The 17,595-nt window shown below is 34.1% G+C and overlaps 2 protein-coding genes across 2 annotated transcripts in view; one reads left to right on the forward strand and one right to left on the reverse strand.

The window, feature by feature from the left end:
* Positions 1–1,799, forward strand: part of l(2)37Cd (general transcription factor IIIC subunit l(2)37Cd) — a 32,653-nt gene extending 30,854 nt beyond the window's left edge. The window contains exon 8 of the mRNA XM_076491594.1: positions 14–1,799. Within this exon, the coding sequence (XP_076347709.1) occupies positions 14–114 (101 nt within the window). The 3' untranslated portion in view covers positions 115–1,799. The remainder of the gene's footprint in view (positions 1–13) is intronic.
* LOC143245351 (endonuclease G, mitochondrial-like) lies at positions 178–15,009 on the reverse strand. The gene is made up of 4 exons (XM_076491595.1): positions 14,197–15,009; positions 13,282–13,397; positions 10,975–11,155; positions 178–1,909 (listed from the first exon to the last, which is right to left on the reverse strand). Exons 1-4 carry the CDS (start codon positions 14,680–14,682, stop codon positions 1,805–1,807), a joined length of 888 nt encoding a protein of 295 aa, XP_076347710.1. The 5' UTR covers positions 14,683–15,009; the 3' UTR covers positions 178–1,804.
* Between the last annotated feature and the right edge of the window lie 2,586 nt (positions 15,010–17,595).

The raw sequence follows: 17,595 nt of genomic DNA on the forward strand, positions 1-17,595 counted from the left end.
ATTTCTTCCTTAGAAACTATGAATTTTTGGGCCAGTCGACTCAAGGAAAAAAACATCTATAAACTAGGAAACAAAGTAATTAGAATAATGTGTCTAAAGAACTTAAATAGTTAACACTAACGGAAAATTAGTTATGATTTAAAGCACAGGATGATAACAGTGATGACGAAACACAAATTTAAATAAATATTTTAATTCATAGAAATAAAATAGAAGGTTACAATCCTCCACCTGAAGTTAATATATATTTAACAACATTCGTTTTGTACCTGGACCTATGAAAAATTAACGTCATGATTTCCATTATTAAGTTATACAAAGTTAATTTTAGCCTAAACACATGAATTTCAAAGATTACAAAAACTATTCCCATAAAAATAAGTACTACTGCTCTCTTTTCTGACTGGTTACCAGCCAGATTAAAATAGAAGCCCCATTAAGTAAAATGTACATTGAAAACCTATGAGAATAGACAATTTAAATTTAACATAATCACATATTAAAATTCACACATAGTTGTTCAAGATTGGGAACAAGGATAATAAAAATGGCAAACATTTTTACAAATCTTGGACTTACTACAAATTAAATGCACAAGTTCTATAAATCTAGTCAAATGATGATTTATGTAATTGTACAAACTTAAATGAAAAGGTAGGGTCTATGACAAGGCACCTAATTAATTTTTATACAACCTAGTTCATTGGCCTTTGTTTATTTTAAAAGGGAAGCTAAATAGCTTTGCTCTAATTTGGAAGCAAAACTACAAAAACAATAGAATTAATCCTAATTACTAACAGCAAGACTGATTTTTTGTGCTACTACTCACAATTATGTGAAACGAAAAAAAACTGGTAACTATCACAGTTTTCATGTTCACTACACAATTAATTGTGCCTACAAATTATGATAAAAACTCTAAGAGGATAAAACGGTAAGTTTAATTACAGAACTTGCATCTTGTTGGAAAATATATATTTAGAGTAGGATGACCCACTCATGCACACTTCCTATCCAAAGTTAATTTTTAAAATGTTATCAAATTGTTGGAGAAAAATGAACATTGGAACATTCTTCCAAAACATGAGAGAAATCAGTTTAAAAGCTAGGAGATAATAGTTAAACAGTCTGCTATCAGAATAACTCACAACAAGGTGAAATGTGTTACAACTTTTTAAAAATTATTATTAGATTGATAGTCATAAGTTGCAAGGCTGTAAATTTTTAACTAGAGTGACTTTTTGTAATTTAAATGTTTTCATTTTAAAGTTCAGTATGTTCTTTATATATTATTCTGCTTCGTAATTCAAAAAGACATTTTCATTTATTGGCTAAAGGGGTGAACATGTTTGGTGTGATGGGGATTTGAACCTGCAACCTTCAAATTATAAATTGGGCACCCTAACGACCTGGCCATGCTAGGCCTTTTTTCTTTATTATAAAATCAGAAATTTGGTTTTAAAATGTATTTTTTGCAATCCTATTTTTAATGCCTCATGAAAATATACAATATATTATAAATATTGGGCATTTTAAGACTAAGTGCCATTTTCTCCCAGCTTTTAAAATGGCTTATATGATAAGGAAATTTATAATATGTGAAATGGCATGTGATTTATTCCATATATACATTATCTTTTAACAGCTTAACTGTTACATGTACTAGGTTTTATTTTCTTAAAATTAAGACTTCTTTGTAGCAACAATTCTTTGAATTAGAATGAATACATGAAAAGAGGTATATCTTTCACACTATCTTTATACCACATACCAAGATTCAATAAATTTGGTTAAAAGTATCAAATCAAACAGGGAGAACTTTTTTGCCATTGATTAAACGAAAAGCGTTTCGAGATATTTTATCAAAAAACAGTAAGCCTGCAGCTCTTTCAATGCTTTCAACTGGAACCTGTAACAAATCAATAGAAACAAAAATTAAAATTTAGTATGTATGATTCTTAACAGAAGTTAATAATAATATGTATTAACAACCTGGGTAGTATCTTATCCAGATACTCAACACTGTAAAATACAAAGTTCTCATTGTAGGTGATACAATTCATTTTGATTAGATTTGTCAATCTAAAAATACAAAGTAACAATTACATTTATTGTTTCTAATCTGAAAAATTATGATTCCATACAAGAAATTTAACTCACGCATGGTTGTGAGGTAAATATATGCTGTTATAAAAAAAAAAGTAACAGAAAACCAACTTGTAGGAATTAATGTTACACATTAATTTAAATATGCTGGATCTCTGTATCACATAAAAAGAGTGTAACGAGTCTAGGGCTTTTCTCATTCATCAGAACCTCCAATTAGTTCTGAATACAATTTTAGGAGTTTGGAAAGGCAAGAATAATTTATCTCAATAAAAGATACAGTTATATTTGGTTTTGCTTCAAGTTCTGAAAGCTTTTTCTCCACATCAACAAACTGATATAACTCTAAGAACTTGTGAATGAAACAAAAAAAGAGCGTAACAATATGTTAATTACACATCTGCCATGTCTAGTACAGATGAGGTTCTTCAGCCCAATACCATGACCTGTCAGGCTGGCTGGGATACAGACATAACAGCTATTAACATCGTTACTTTCATGAACATCTTTTGTGATGTGAATTAGAATAGGAAAGTGAAATGTAATTATTTTCACATGCCATGACATTATTATTAATGTGATGTCAAATCAATGAAGAATACAATGTTTCAACACTCATGATATAGCTTCATACAATGCAAATCATATGATTTTAAAATTCTATTTAAAACTGAATTTTTTATAATAAACAACAATAAAATATCAGTGTTTCATTTTCTAAACACACAACACAGAGTAAAAACATTATCTGAAATATACAGTGTAAACACCACAACATGAAATATAATAATTTATTCTTTTCCCTATACTACAGACAACTACAATCATGACTAGCATCCTTATAACACAATTTTATAACAAAAAATTACAGGATTATCCACACACACACACGTGTGTGTGTGTGTCTATTTTGAGTTTCGAGTTCTGAAATCTTTTCTTGCATACCAGTCTATTAAAAATTACTTTGAGGAACCACAAATAAGGATGTAAACCACATGCCTAGATAATGACATAAAACTTATAAGAAGAGAAAATTGATAGACTGTCAACTTGCATTCTGGTATTTTATCTGCATATTATTAAACACAAGACATCATCATCATCCTACCAAAAATAAATTCCAGAAAATAAGCTGGTTGGCTATCTGTGCCATACAACTGATTAAACAATAAAAGTAAAAATTATTAAAATACATAAAAAGAAATCATGATACAACAAAAATTTCAATTTTTGTATTAAAAACGTAAACTTATAAAGGTCAATGGCCCTTAAAAATATTTAAAAACAGAACTTAACTGAACAGCGTCACCAGTGACTTCGCCAAACATCAAGGGTAAATCTATAGTAAAACTATGTCTAAAATAGTGCCATTGCTCATGGTTTTAACAGCAGCATTACAGTAAAATGTGGGCTACTGTAACTTGAGTGTCACACATTGGTGCATCAGTCTCAGATGAAAAAAAAACAATGAGTTAATAAACTGTGACCAATGCGTAGCCTAGCTCGTACAACTTCCACCTGATCCTTATAAAAGCAAGATGGCCAAAGTCCAATACAAGATTTTATCTGGAAAAGCTTGTTATCACGTTGCTCATTCCAAGTCAACTGCTGAGTAGCATGAAGCTGAGCCTGAAACACAGGACCTTAGTCCATGTATAGGATAGGCATGGCCACGATAACACCAGAGCAGATGGACTTAGCTTTGGTATCACCAAGCTCGTTCCAGGGAATACCGTGATCCAGTATCCATAAGAACTGAATAGAAATGGATGATAAAGAGAAATGAGCCAGTCAGTTTAGAATACCAATGAGAACAGAGTAAGAAATAATGTAAAGAAATTCCAGGGCCAGTAGAGAGCTAAGTGAATTGGTATAAATAGTACAGTTCATGTACTGCATAGCTTCTATGTGATCCATGGTAAGAGAAATGGCATACAGTTCTGTAGTAAACACAGAAATTGTAGAGGGGATCCTGTGTGCAACCACCCAACCACAACAAACCATAGAAGAGTCCACTGAGTCACCTGATCTTGAATTATCCACATAAATGGGAATGGTTTGAATGATGTGTGGGAAATAGAAGGCAGTACTTCCAATCAGGAGTATCCTCCTTCTTCAGATGACTGAAAGAAAGGTCACAGCTGATTATGGTAATAAGCCATGGTGAGATGGGCTTACAAGTGGAGACAGCAATGTCATCCAAGGATAAAACCAGTTCAGCAAACTGGGCCTGGATACAGAGGCCAAAAGGGGTAATGGCAGACTGTTTATTCAGAAAAGGCCCACTGATGGAAGAAGTCTTTACATATACAGTAAACACAGCTGCAGAGGCGTAGAGAAAGTTCACGAGATTCAGTGTACAAACTCTTGACTCAAGAAGTGCAGAAAGCCCCTAATAATAAACAGGGTACAACATCTTCAAGGCTGAGGTCCTGGCAGAACCATAGACCATTGACCCATAGTGAGCCTGATGATGATCGATGAAGGTTGAAATGTTGTTCACTCCTCTCAATAAATAAAAAAAATGTCAGCTTATGATTAAAGATAAGCCCCAAGAACTTTGCCTCAGGGACCACAGGAAGCACAACTTCTCCAAGAAGGAGATCAGGATTCGGGTGTATACCCCAATGACAGAAGAAGCTCATGCAAACTCTTTAAGAATGGGAAAAAGTAAAACTGTTTGCTGTGGTCCACTTCAGTAAACAAACGAAGGCAGTCTGTAGCTGGTGCTAAATAAACTTCAAGCTTGACAACTGACACAAGATGTGAAAGTCGTTGACATAGAGGCCACTTGCAACTGTAGAGGGTAGCTGTCCACTGATGGCATTAATCTTTGAAATTAAAAATTTGACACTCAAGACATAGCCCTAAGGGACTCCAACTTCCTGCAGGAAAGAATTAGAAGAAATCAAAACAAGATGATGCTGCCTGAGAAAGACTTCCCTGATTGACATTTCAAGTCAAATCAGGCGCGCTCCATGGTAGAGTGCTGTTGTCAGGACCCACACTGGGTGGGTGAGAGGAAATTGTTTGATTTGAGGAACCAGACAAGATGAGCATTAACCATCCTCTTTAAGATCTTACAGAGACAGCTCATCAAAGCAACTGAACAGTAGTTTGAAAGAATCTTGTAATCTTCCTAAGGCTTAGAAAAAGGGAAGACAACAGCCCAGCACAATGCAACAGGAAAAACATTCTCCTGCCAGATATGGTCAAAAACAGCCAAAAGAATAGCAAGAGAAACAGGAAAGAAATGTCACAGCATCTTGTAGTGTATATCATCAGATCTGACTGACATACTGCCAGACCAATGAAAAGCATAAAGACGATCAGCCTGAAAGGAAAGGGCCAATTGCTCTGCCTGAGTATTAATGGTTAAGAAGGTAAAGGATGAAGCAGAAGTGCTAGATACATGAGAAAAGCTTTTGCCAAGAAAGAGTATCAGAGAGCAAAATCAAAATGGGGCAGAAATATACTGCCCACTGACCTTCTGAATTGTGTCCTATATAACTTTGAAACTGATGGTAGAAGAGATGCTAGTTTTGAACTTAATCCAAGATTTCTTCTGGCTTTGATGTTTTACAAGCCTGCTGGAAAGTTATGTGGTTTGAAAGTATGTGATATCTAGGAAAGTTATCCCAGGCCTGTTTTCGAGCCTTCCATGCCATGTGGCAGGCAGAATTTCATCATCAATGAGGATACCATGGGAAACATGTCATGATTTTGGGAACAGACTGAGCAGCCTCTTGGAAAATAGAGTCAGTTGCTGCTGCTGCCACACAGTTCTCTACTGATGGTTTACAGACATCAGGATCAAGTTCCAAGAGAGCAGTGAAAGAGGGCCAATTGGCCTGGTCCAACACTTTGATATAGTAGCACTGATCATAGCCAGTTTTCCTCAGTATGATAGGAAAATGATCATTGTCCAGTAGGTCACTGTTGGCCTCCCAAGGAAAATGAGAGAAAAGTGAAGGGGAGCAGATAGAGAAGTCAATAGCAGTAAAAGACTGATTAGGTGCATGAAAATAGGTATGTGTACCTTTATTGAAGAAAGTATATGCTCTACAGAATGATTCCTCCTATGAATATCAGTACCATCCCAGAGGGGATTATGTCAACTGAAATCCCCCAGGATTAAAAAGGAATATGAGAACTGTTCAATGAGACCATCAAGGTCAGACTGATCATAGATTTCCTCAGGAGACAGGTAGAGAGAACAAACAGTGATGGTACAGTCCAAGGAGACACAGATAGCTACAGCCTCCATGGGTATATCAAATGTAAAGATAAGGTGGTACACGGTGATCAACCAGCAGTGCCACCCCTCCATGTACCTGTCCATCACACAACCTGTCATTTCTATACAAAGAAAACTGCCAAAAGGTGGTTGTATTGGCAGATTTCAGAAATGTTTCTTGTAAGGAAAGACATGCAGGATGGTAAGAATCAATCAGTGCTTGGTGTCATCCAAATCACAACGGAAACCTCGACAGTTCCATTGTATTCAAGTGGCCTTTTTTTACTTGTGTGAAGGAGAACTGGATGTAGAACCTCTCTGTTTTAGACCACATCTTTTCTCTTTAGTAGAAGATCTATAAACTTCCATGGATCCTGCTCTGGGTCAGGCATGCAGGTCTCTGTTGGTAGATGAAGACTCCAGCGACTAAAGGCATGAATGAATAATTGTTCTGCGTCTTGGGGTCAAAGAAAAAGATGGACCCAAAGAAACACCAGAAGCTGCAGGCAAAGGAAGTGGATTGGGGAGCCACTAAAAGCAAGGGTGGGGATAGGGATAGGTGTTGATGTTGACTTGTCAACTCTGTTAACCACAGAGGGCATGAGTTTCTTCACATGGTTTGAAAAACCACTCTGTTGGAGATACAGAAAGGTGTGTCTGCAGCAGCATACATCCAAGATGGGGTGGTGGACAGTAACTTTTGAGTCTTGGGGTAAGAAATGTTAACCATTTTCAAACATTGTATCTCTTTTTTTCCTCCACCTATCTTGCACAAGAACAAAAGTAAGTGAGGTGAGAGCCACTATAATTGGCATGATGAGAGTACATTTCACACTTGTAAGCATCATGGTTCTTGCCACTGCAATGAGCACACATCAAGGAACCCCAACATGATGTCTTTCAGTGACTGAACCACTGACACTTGATACATCTGAGAGTCTGGAATATATAGCCACACCTTGCAATTTAGATAACCCACCTTGATAGTAGCAGGTGGATATAATTATGTTAAAATTAGTACATTGGTCAGCACCATAATTCCATCTTTATGAGTGGAGATAAGTCTCATTGCATAAATTCCTTGGGTGGAGAAACCACCGAGGATCTCTGACTCAGAGATGTTCTTCAAATCTCTCTCAACAATAACTCCTCATAACAAATTCAAAGTTGAATGGAGAATAACATCAATGGGTATATCCCCAATGGCATTTGTAATCAAAAGAAGTTTACTCTGTTTTGAAGTGGCAACTTTCACCAAGATGTCCCCAGAATGTAGCTTTTTGGCTGCTTTAGGAGAGCCAACAAGCCTCTCTAGTTCCTTATGAATAAAAAAGGAGACATTTGCCCTAAAGATTTGTCTGATAAAAAATGTAATATCAAAAAATGAGGTACAGATGTTGAAGGAATTGAAGATTGATGTTCAGAATCAAGATGTAGATTTTTACCTATGGTCTCTTTTTACACAAGTTTATTTTTATTTTGGATTGGGTGATCCATAATAAAGAAAGAATATTTCAGTGTCCACTGACCCCACCCACCATAGAGCCCAAAATGCCAAACAAGAACATTGTAGCAGCAATGCCAGGGTTTCATGAGCACTATACCCAAACACCAACATTAGAAACAATATCCACAACACCCACTGAGAAAATCCAACACTTGTACTTGGTTGACCTTAGCCCAAGTGGAGCAGTCGATTGACCCTGGAGAGGTTACCCCGAGGGTGTCCATCTACAGAAATTCAAGGCCAAAGTGGTATGTTAGGGTTGGATACCTAAACCAGCAGGATCCTCTCCTTCCTTTCATGGGTCACTATGCACAGCAAACACATAGGTGAATGTTTAGATCCCACAGGAGGTAAACTGAAAGTACAGAATTTTCTTCAGGAGTTACCCTCACTGTGCACAGAATTGCACAGTGAGAGGTCCAAAAAATAAGTCCAGCAAAAAGTATAACATAACAGCTAAAAACATAAAACACAATGTATACAAGCAAAGGGATTCCTGGGAAAATTAAGGATTCTAGAACTATCACTTAAATGAAACCTGAAGCTTCCATGAGAGCAAGGTTCATTGAAACATTTCAATAAAACTGTTAACAATGCAATGTTTTTGTAAAAGAACACTGAAAATAAGCAGATTATACCAGTATGCTTAAATTTACATACATGTAGATATTTAGAAACAAAAAGTGTTAACAAACAAGGTTGCATTTGCAACCAGCCTTGGATGATACTGATCAAACCAAACCATTAATACACTTAAGAATTCCAATAATCCAACCTTCCAAGGCAGCTACAAGAGATTCAAAGTATGTTGATTTATTATAATTAAATCAAATTCTGAAGCCATAAATGCCAATATCAAGATGACATTTATCCCCTGTGTACAAGGCCAAGCAGAAAATGAAATAAACGTTAAGGTTGAAGCAAGAACATGCACATCTTAACAAATTAGATAAAATATCTTCAAATTCAAAGAAGACTGACCAAATACTATTTCAGCCTTAATATAAAATGCTAGTTATAGTACACAAGAAAGTAATGACATGAAAACAATGGGAAAATATTTCCAAAACATCAAAAAGTCAAGTAGAGTTCTACCATGAAATAAATATAATGAAAAACACTGTAGAAGTGTAAACGTAAAACCCAAAAATCCTTTATAAAAAATTACACAGGGATCTTTTTCTGCCCCACTTTGTCTAAACAGCCCTAAATTATGGTAAAAAGAGTGAAAAGAGAGTGGCTTCACTGATGATGTTTAGACTGGAACCTCATTAAAATCATAAGATTTTGAATTGCATCAGCAAGTTTCCAACAGGTAATTAAATTTGTTGTACAAACTTCATAGGTGGACCCATGGGTCACAAAGTAGGAAAAAAAAGAGAGTAGAGCTATAAATAAGAAAAAAGTAGGGAGAAATGACATAAAAATATTATCCTCTCCACATAAACCATCAAGTTCATAATAGGGCTCACAGCTGTTAACAGGAAGAAGTTCCAAGCACAGATACAAAACAGTTTATAAACATGGTCACTCATAAAATCACCTTCAACAGTTATTGATGTGTATTTAAAAAAAAGAAGTTGTATACATAAACATTCAAAATACGAAGTATTTTGTCAAACACAGCAAAATTAATTCATGAGAAATGGTTTTTATACTTTTACATTACAAGACACCAGCAACAAAGTTAAAGAGAAACAAAATAATAGGAAAAGCTGTTAAAATACCAATAACTAAGAATGTATTTTATTTTTCAATTTGTATTTATAACAAAGCTACTAAGGCCATTTTCCACCATCTCTTATTCTGAAGTACTGACCACAGGGAATTCGGCTAATCAGCAATGACTTACCCCTCAGCATCCACATGTACTATTATATATTTATTTTAATATCAATGTTTGTTTCAGTTAAATACATATTTAGAAATGTATGAAACTAATACTGTTAATTGTGAAATTCCCACCTGTTCCCTAAATTTGTAGAAGATTCTTGAGTGTAAAAATCAAGAATGTGTGTTTTATGAAAGGACTAGCATATTGATGGGCCAACAAAAATTTCTGAACACGTCTCAATGTGTCAAGACACACTACATATATCCATGGTTTGCTGCAGTTCGTATATTACAAACCTCAGATGCTATAACTCTGATAAACACTTATTAATCAGGAAACTACAAACATTTGACCAGAAATGTTTACAGATTTTGAAACATTACAAACCATTTAAGTTAAGTGGATTACCTTCAGTTGTTAGTATGAAGACATCATATAACTCCAGTTGGGAAAGAGCTAGCTTGTTCCCCATTAAGTGTTTGTACTGATATCAACTTAAAATTAATTTGTTTGAAGTTAAGCCTTTGATAAGATATCAAGAAAATTCTAGCTTGGATAGAAGACTCAGTTTTGTTTGTAAGTTCATAAAACTTTTACATACAAATCATTATTTGTTAAAACTGTTATTATAAATTGTATTATTTTTTGTATATTAAAATATATTTATGTTAAAAAAATAACACCATGTGCATCAATCTTGTGTGTAAGCATCATAAATGTGATACATCTCTACATTCAATTAACTTTTAAGTTCAAATTACAATTTAATTAAATTTCAAAATGTAACATAATAAACTGGAGACTTGTCTGAGATAAATTTTAACAGATAACACATGTTAAACAGTTAACTTTAGACAAGCTCACTGTTAAAAGTGGTATCTCATTCATTTGAATGTGACTCATTAAACTAGAATGTGAGAGAGGGATTCTTCAGCCAAAAACAACATGAATACTGAGCAAATACAAACACAGAATCAGTCAAAGGCTGAGTCATTAGAAACTCTTAACTTCCTATACCTCAAGATATAAATAAATGGAAGATGGTCAGTTTCAAAATTGGTAACAAAATTATATGCGTATTAACATCAAATAAAGACTGAAATATTATAGAATAACAAACAATTTCCTTTCCATAGCTAAACAGATGAAAAAATATTCACCCAATGGATCAAACGTTTTTGATGGGGATGTCTGGGCCTAGTTTTAGTTTTTTCCATTCATATGTTAAATTCAACATTGTCTATGTAGTGTTATGTATTTCAGTAGTTGAATTTTAACTAAATAACTTACCATAAAGGCACTAATAGAAGTATCATCATCAATAACTTTATTAGGCATCACATATGCTTCCAGATCATACTTCTGCTGGTCTGTCTCTCCAACTATAACTTTAAAGAAGTGTGTTGGAACAGCAACATTATTTGCACCAATCACTTGATATTTCACATATTTCTTACCATCTGGCTCTTCTCTGTAACACAGAAGACCACACTTATACATGTAGGCTTAATATGAAAGGTATAATGAACCCTTCTCATTACAATCCATCATTAATATAACTATGTTTAGCTAAAATAAATGCTGTTTTTGTAACCTCTCACTTTAAAAGCACTCTTGGTTATTTCTAGATTCAGTACATGTTATTGTAATATGTGTAGATACTATAACAGATTTGTGAAAAGGAAAAAAAACAGTTCTGCGATTGTGATCATACGGTAATTCTGGACTTGTGTACATTTTGTGTCACTGCTAGGAAATATTTGAAGTAGCATAAGTTTAATCACTTGCTCAAAAGAAAATGTCTTTACAACACTATCTCCACTCAGTAATAACTAACTGTATCAATTAAACACTATCTCCACTCAGTAATAACTAACTGTATCAATTAAACACTGTCTCCACTCAGTAATAACTAACTGTATCAATTAAACACTGTCTCCACTCAGTAATAACTAACTGTATCAATTAAACACTGTCTCCACTCAGTAATAGCTAACTGTATCAAGTAAACACTGTCTCCACTCAGTAATAGCTAACTGTATCAATTAAACACTGTCTCCACTCAGTAATAACTAACTGTATCAATTAAACACCGTCTCCACTCAGTAATAACTAACTGTATCAATTAAAAAAAACATGTTTGTGAAATTTGGTTGTAACTACCTGTTTTAGAAAAATACAAAGTATAGCACAAAAACAAGACTGTGTTACATTGTAGGAAAAACTTAGATAATTTTCAACAGGACTTACTAATTAGTAGTTTCAAACTACACATAGGCAAGTTGACTTAGAAACCAAAATAAACTGGTATTAAAAAATCAGTAATTATATTTTTATCATACATTAGCTGAGGTACAAGAGTCATGTTTCTAATAAGTGTTATGTGAACGTACAGACTCACATGACACATCACACTTAATTTAAATGCAACACATTAAATGTTTACATACAACAGACATACACTGTGTGTGTTTTTAAAAATTACTAACACTCTACTAAATAGAACCACTTTACTCAAGGGATACATATAACACTTTTATATCAGGCCTATCAAAGTTACTACAAAAATAACATCACTCATTTCCTTGTTGTTACTTTTCATTATTTTAAAGCATGGATTAATTACTTTAACATACAAAACAAATGTTTCACGTCCTTAACTATGGACAACACTTGTGGTAAACACACATACATGGTTCCCATAAACAAGGCCCCCCGCTAGTACAGCGGTATGTCTCCGGATTTACAATGCTAAAATCAGGGGTTCGATTCCCCTCGGTGGGCTGAGCAGATAGCCTTTGCTAAAAGAAAACACACACACCCATAAACAAGACTTCATATTACTCTGGCAGAAAAAAAAACGTATGTAAATCCTACCTTCACAATTTCAAAATGCTTTACATACAGTCTTAATAATATTTTCTTTTTTTAATAATATTTGAAGAAAATATTTTATTCAACTCTGTTGACACATATATGGTATTGGTATAAAGTTGTTTTACACTTAAAAACCACACCATGACAATAAACTTGTATTTAAATATTTTGTTCATGCTAATTATATTACATCATGTATTTCGATGACAAACAAAACCTTTTGCTGTTAATTAGGAGCTCATATAATAATTAGGTAGTCTAGTCACATGACTGAGATTCCTTGCTTAATATAATAAAGACAAAAAAATCATTTCCATAGTATTTCTTTGCAAACATAATCTAATAGCAACTTGTATCCAACAAGTATGGAGTTATAGCAAAAAACACAAGCCCTGGTTATGCACAGACAAGTTAACCAATGAAAGTGTAAGTTAAGTGTAGACAACTTAAATTTTATAACATGTGGTCGATAAGTAACGATTTTTGAAAATTTTAGAATCCTAATTAAAACAGTTTGGTAAAATAATCACAGATCAAAGGAATTCATACTCTTACACAAAAACAAAACTGTACAATGTTTTTTGAAAATTAAATCGTTCCCAGCTTCACTCGTCCAAATTTATAATTAATTTACACAGTAATATATTACACTCAATAACAATAAGTTCTCATTACATTTCAGAAAACCAAAAATGATCAACATAATAATAGTTATTTTACCTTGGTAAATAAAGAGGGCCTGTACAAACGTAAACATTTCTGTAGGTCTTACGAGTTAAGTGTCGGACATGTTTCTCCAGTTTGTTCCACGTGTCTCTATTAAAACCTTTTCCAACCTGTCATTATAAAATTACATATTATATATGTGTGTGTGTGTATATGTGAGTTACTCAATACAATATCAAATTAAAATAATAATATTATATATACAATAAGTTCAGACAGACTCCAAATAAGATTTAATATTCTGAACATTATTTTGACCTTTGCAAAGAAAGAATGGAAATCATTATCTTATTATCAGGTTAAAAATATCTAAAATTAGAATAAACTGTTTAATTAATACCAAAATTTCTTCTGAAAGTTTAGTATGTGGACAGTTAATCACAAATACTGATTTATATGAACAACTTATCCCATAGCATTACCAGGTCTCTGAAAATACCAGTAATGCGTTAAAATAAAGTAATTAATAACAGAAGATTATATGATATATATTTAGCATATTCTGTGATATTACAAAATTTAGGTGTAGGATGCTTACAAAGTTCACTAAAGATCTTGTTAAAACTGACTGAATATAAGGCATTCATACCTTAGGTTTATGTTGTATTTTAATATGTCCTTATTTTCTGTTACCACAGGTTTATATCATATATTAACATGTCCTTATTTTCTGTTACCACAGGTTTATGTTGTATTTTAACGTCCTTATTTTCTGTTACCACAGGTTTATGTCGTATTTTAACATGTCCTTATTTTATGTGGGAATTTTAATGACAACTTTCATCATGCTTTATCTATCCACCTTACATAAAGGTAATCAAATACAGTTATCACACAAATCACATAGTACTGTTGTTCTCAGCATAAATTTGAAAATTTATTTTTTAATTTTTTTTTTTAAATACACACCTGCGGGGCTATGTTACTAAGAAGAAACGTTTGATTCACAAGCTCTTGTCTTGTACGATGGTTGCCTGCAGCAGCTAGGTGTCCTCTGTCATATCCACTTCCTCTGTAATCACTATTTTGTGAACGGAAGAAGGGATGGATAAAGCTATCTTCCTCAAACTCGCATTTACCCCTATCTACTTGTTCACCGATTTTTAAACTTTCTCTTGTTAGATGTTCAAACACCCAATGTGCTACCCGGTTTCTCTGATCATATGATAAAACATAATTTTCTTGAGACTTGATACTATTGTGACCAGGAATACCAAACCTTATTATCTGATTAATGCTGGTGGCATTTGATACTGGCTCAACTTGACTTCGTGCAACTGGTTCAAGAGACGTTGCTGCTATCACTGAACTTTTGTTCTTCCATTTTTCATACGTTACACCTCCTACCCATCCAACAAAACCAGTTACAGCAAAGCGAACGAAATTTGAAGACATTGATCACTCAGTTAATAAATTATCTTTGCCGTTTAGCAGTATATAATACAAAAGACAGTAAAAGATGGCATATATTAAATATTTGTTACAAAGTCTAAAACCACACGTAAACGTCCGTTATCTGTAAGAAAACAATATCATATTAACACCAACAAAGGTATTAAATTATACTACGCAATCCCAGATTGCTCTTGAAGAAAAAAGTTACACCATTCGAAAGCACTAGGGTTATAAAGGTTTCACTTTCAGTTTTATCGAAACTCTTTCGACCTACGTGTCTTTAGCACATCATGAACAAAGGTATTAAAAGGTCAAATTGTTGTATGTAATATCTATTATCCTTGTTTCACACCTTTAGTTTCGTATTCACTCCTGTGTATATTGTGACGGATATATAATTAGATTAGTTTAAAAAACATATTTGAATATTTTAAAACTATTAAAAACTATATATTTTATTATTTTTATAAACTATGTAAATGATATCACAAGTAAGTTAATACGTTTTTTCTAACAGCAGTCTACTGGTTTCACATACGTACAACTTAAAATAATACGAAAAGTAAATAAATGTAAACATACTACAATGTTTATTTTATTTATCAATTTTCCACCAGGTGTTTGTCTGAATGTGTACTATTGTTATAATTCAGACTTTTATATTCAAAGAGTTCATGCCATTTATAGAATTACCATTGGCAACTGAATGCTAGATACCGCTTTGTTCTAATCATCATGGAACAGATAATATTATAACCTTTCTCGCGCAGGTTTCTATTGCATTGTTTTTCTGATGATGTGAAGCAGTAAATATAGAGTTTATTCCTAAAAGTGTTCAAGCTCCATTTATTAATTTTATAAAACAACAGCTGGTTACCTTATTTAGTACCATAACTCGTAGGTTGGGTTGAACGACAAGCAACATACTTTTGTCTGGAATGGCATTCAATATAATCAGAAAATACTTTAACATATAATTAGTGTTCAGTAAAAGTTTTTGTCTCTCATCGTCCAGCCCACCTGACGACGTTTGGTATTAATCAACAGACTTCTTGTGCGTTGTGCAAAAGTGGTTTGTTTTTTGTTAAGCACAAAGTTATACAATGGACCCGTTTGTGCTATGCCTAACATGAGTATCAAACCCAAGCCCTACAGACCACTTTTGAGTATTGGGGAGCCTTCAAGGAGACTTTTGTTGCTCTTCTTAAGCTCAAAGCTACATAATAGACTATCTGTACTTATTTGTTTGTTTGTTTGTTTTTGAATTTCGCACAAAGCTACTCGAGGGCTATCTGTGCTAGCCGTCCCTAATTTAGCAGTGTAAGACTAGAGGGAAGGCAGCTAGTCATCACCACCCATCGCCAACTCTTGGGCTACTCTTTTACCAACGAATAGTGGGATTGACCGTCACATTATAACGCCCCCATGGCTGAAAGGGCGAGCATGTTTGGCGCGACGGGGGTGCGAACCCGCGACCCTCGGATTACGAGTCGCACGCCTTAACGCGCTTGGCCTTGCCGGGCCGCTGTACTTGTTAACCACCGGTATCGAAACTTGATTTTTAGTGTTATGAACTTATGATTTATCGATAAGTCACTAGAAGCTTTAGGAAACAAAAGACATATCTGAAATTACACTTTTACACGCTTCGAGATTGAATCCGCATTAATTCCTTTGTATTTTCTATCAAATCTAGTTCCTTTGCAATCATTATTTTGTGAAAGGAAGGAGTGGATAAAAGGATCTTCCTGAAACTCACATTTACTACGATCTATTTAATCATTGTAAAAAACAGCCAGATTTGAACTTTACATGATTTTACGCAAACGTTTAGGCCTATTTTAATCCACACAATACAAACCCTTTATTTGAAATATATATGCATATATCGGTAGAAAATTGTGAAAGTGATAAAATAAATTAGAATTTTAGAGAGAAGAAATAATCTTTAAGAACTGTGGAAATAATTTATTAACTTGGCAACCTTTCGAGTAAACGCTCTTTCTCTAATACACAGGAAAGATGTGATGTGTGTTTTCTTATAGCAAAGCCACCTCAGGCTATCTGCTGAGCCCACCGAGGGGAATCGAACCGCTGATTTCAGCGTTTTAAATCGGGAGACATACCGCTGTACTAGCGGGGGCCGCAGGAAAGATAAAGAGGGTCAGGTGTGAATGTTAAATATCTATATCACTTCCCATGATGTTTTAAGGAAACATGCTAAATGTTGTTGAGACATATTGAAAACTGTAGACACGAAATGCAGCCATATAAGCAGAAGGGTCTCCTATAAAGATTGACAATGGGGAAGAGACAGACCTGAATGTCAAAATCCCTGCATCACTCTCTGTGTGTTTTTGAAGTTTGGTAGATATCAACATAATTCTACAGAGAAATAGTAGGGACCCGGTGACAATATAAAGGGTCAAATATAAACACCGACCCTGCTTTATCACTGCATGAAAAGCCCTAAGGGTACATTCCAGGTTTCGGTGTGATCAGTCACAAACTTGAGCATGAAAGACACACACATAGACAGTGGTCCTCTATGGAGTGACACAAGGGTAAACTAAGAAAGAAAATAATATTGGTATAACAGTCGATCAATCTCTAAAATCATCCCAGTAATGTGCTATTACTAGAAGTAAGATAAATTGGATTTTATGGCAAATCTACAGAGATAGTAAATACAAATTTAAAGATGCTATAATTTCTTTGTACAGGTCACAAGTTAGGCCACATTTCGAACAATATGTTCAGTCTTGGGTTCCTTTCCTTAAAAAAAGACATTGAATAGTTTGAAAGGGACCAGAAAAAAGTTACAAGAATGGTGCCTGGGGTGGAGAGGTTGTCATATAAGGAGAGATTTAAATCTGTAAATTGTTTTCTCGTGAAAGATAGAAGAATTAATGC

Source organism: Tachypleus tridentatus, chromosome 2 (assembly GCF_004210375.1).
Source record: "Tachypleus tridentatus isolate NWPU-2018 chromosome 2, ASM421037v1, whole genome shotgun sequence".
Classification (NCBI taxonomy): domain Eukaryota; kingdom Metazoa; phylum Arthropoda; class Merostomata; order Xiphosura; family Limulidae; genus Tachypleus; species Tachypleus tridentatus.

Coding starts and splice junctions, on each gene's coding strand:
- LOC143245351 (XM_076491595.1), bottom strand. CDS start 14,682: ATGTCTTCAAATTTCGTTCGCTTTGCTGTAACTGGTTTTGTTGGATGG. Junction 11,156..13,281: donor GGCCCTCTTTATTTACCAAG/GTAAAATAACTA, acceptor TCTGTGTTACAG/AGAAGAGCCAGATGGTAAGA. Junction 1,910..10,974: donor CTTCTATTAGTGCCTTTATG/GTAAGTTATTTA, acceptor GATTTGTTACAG/GTTCCAGTTGAAAGCATTGA.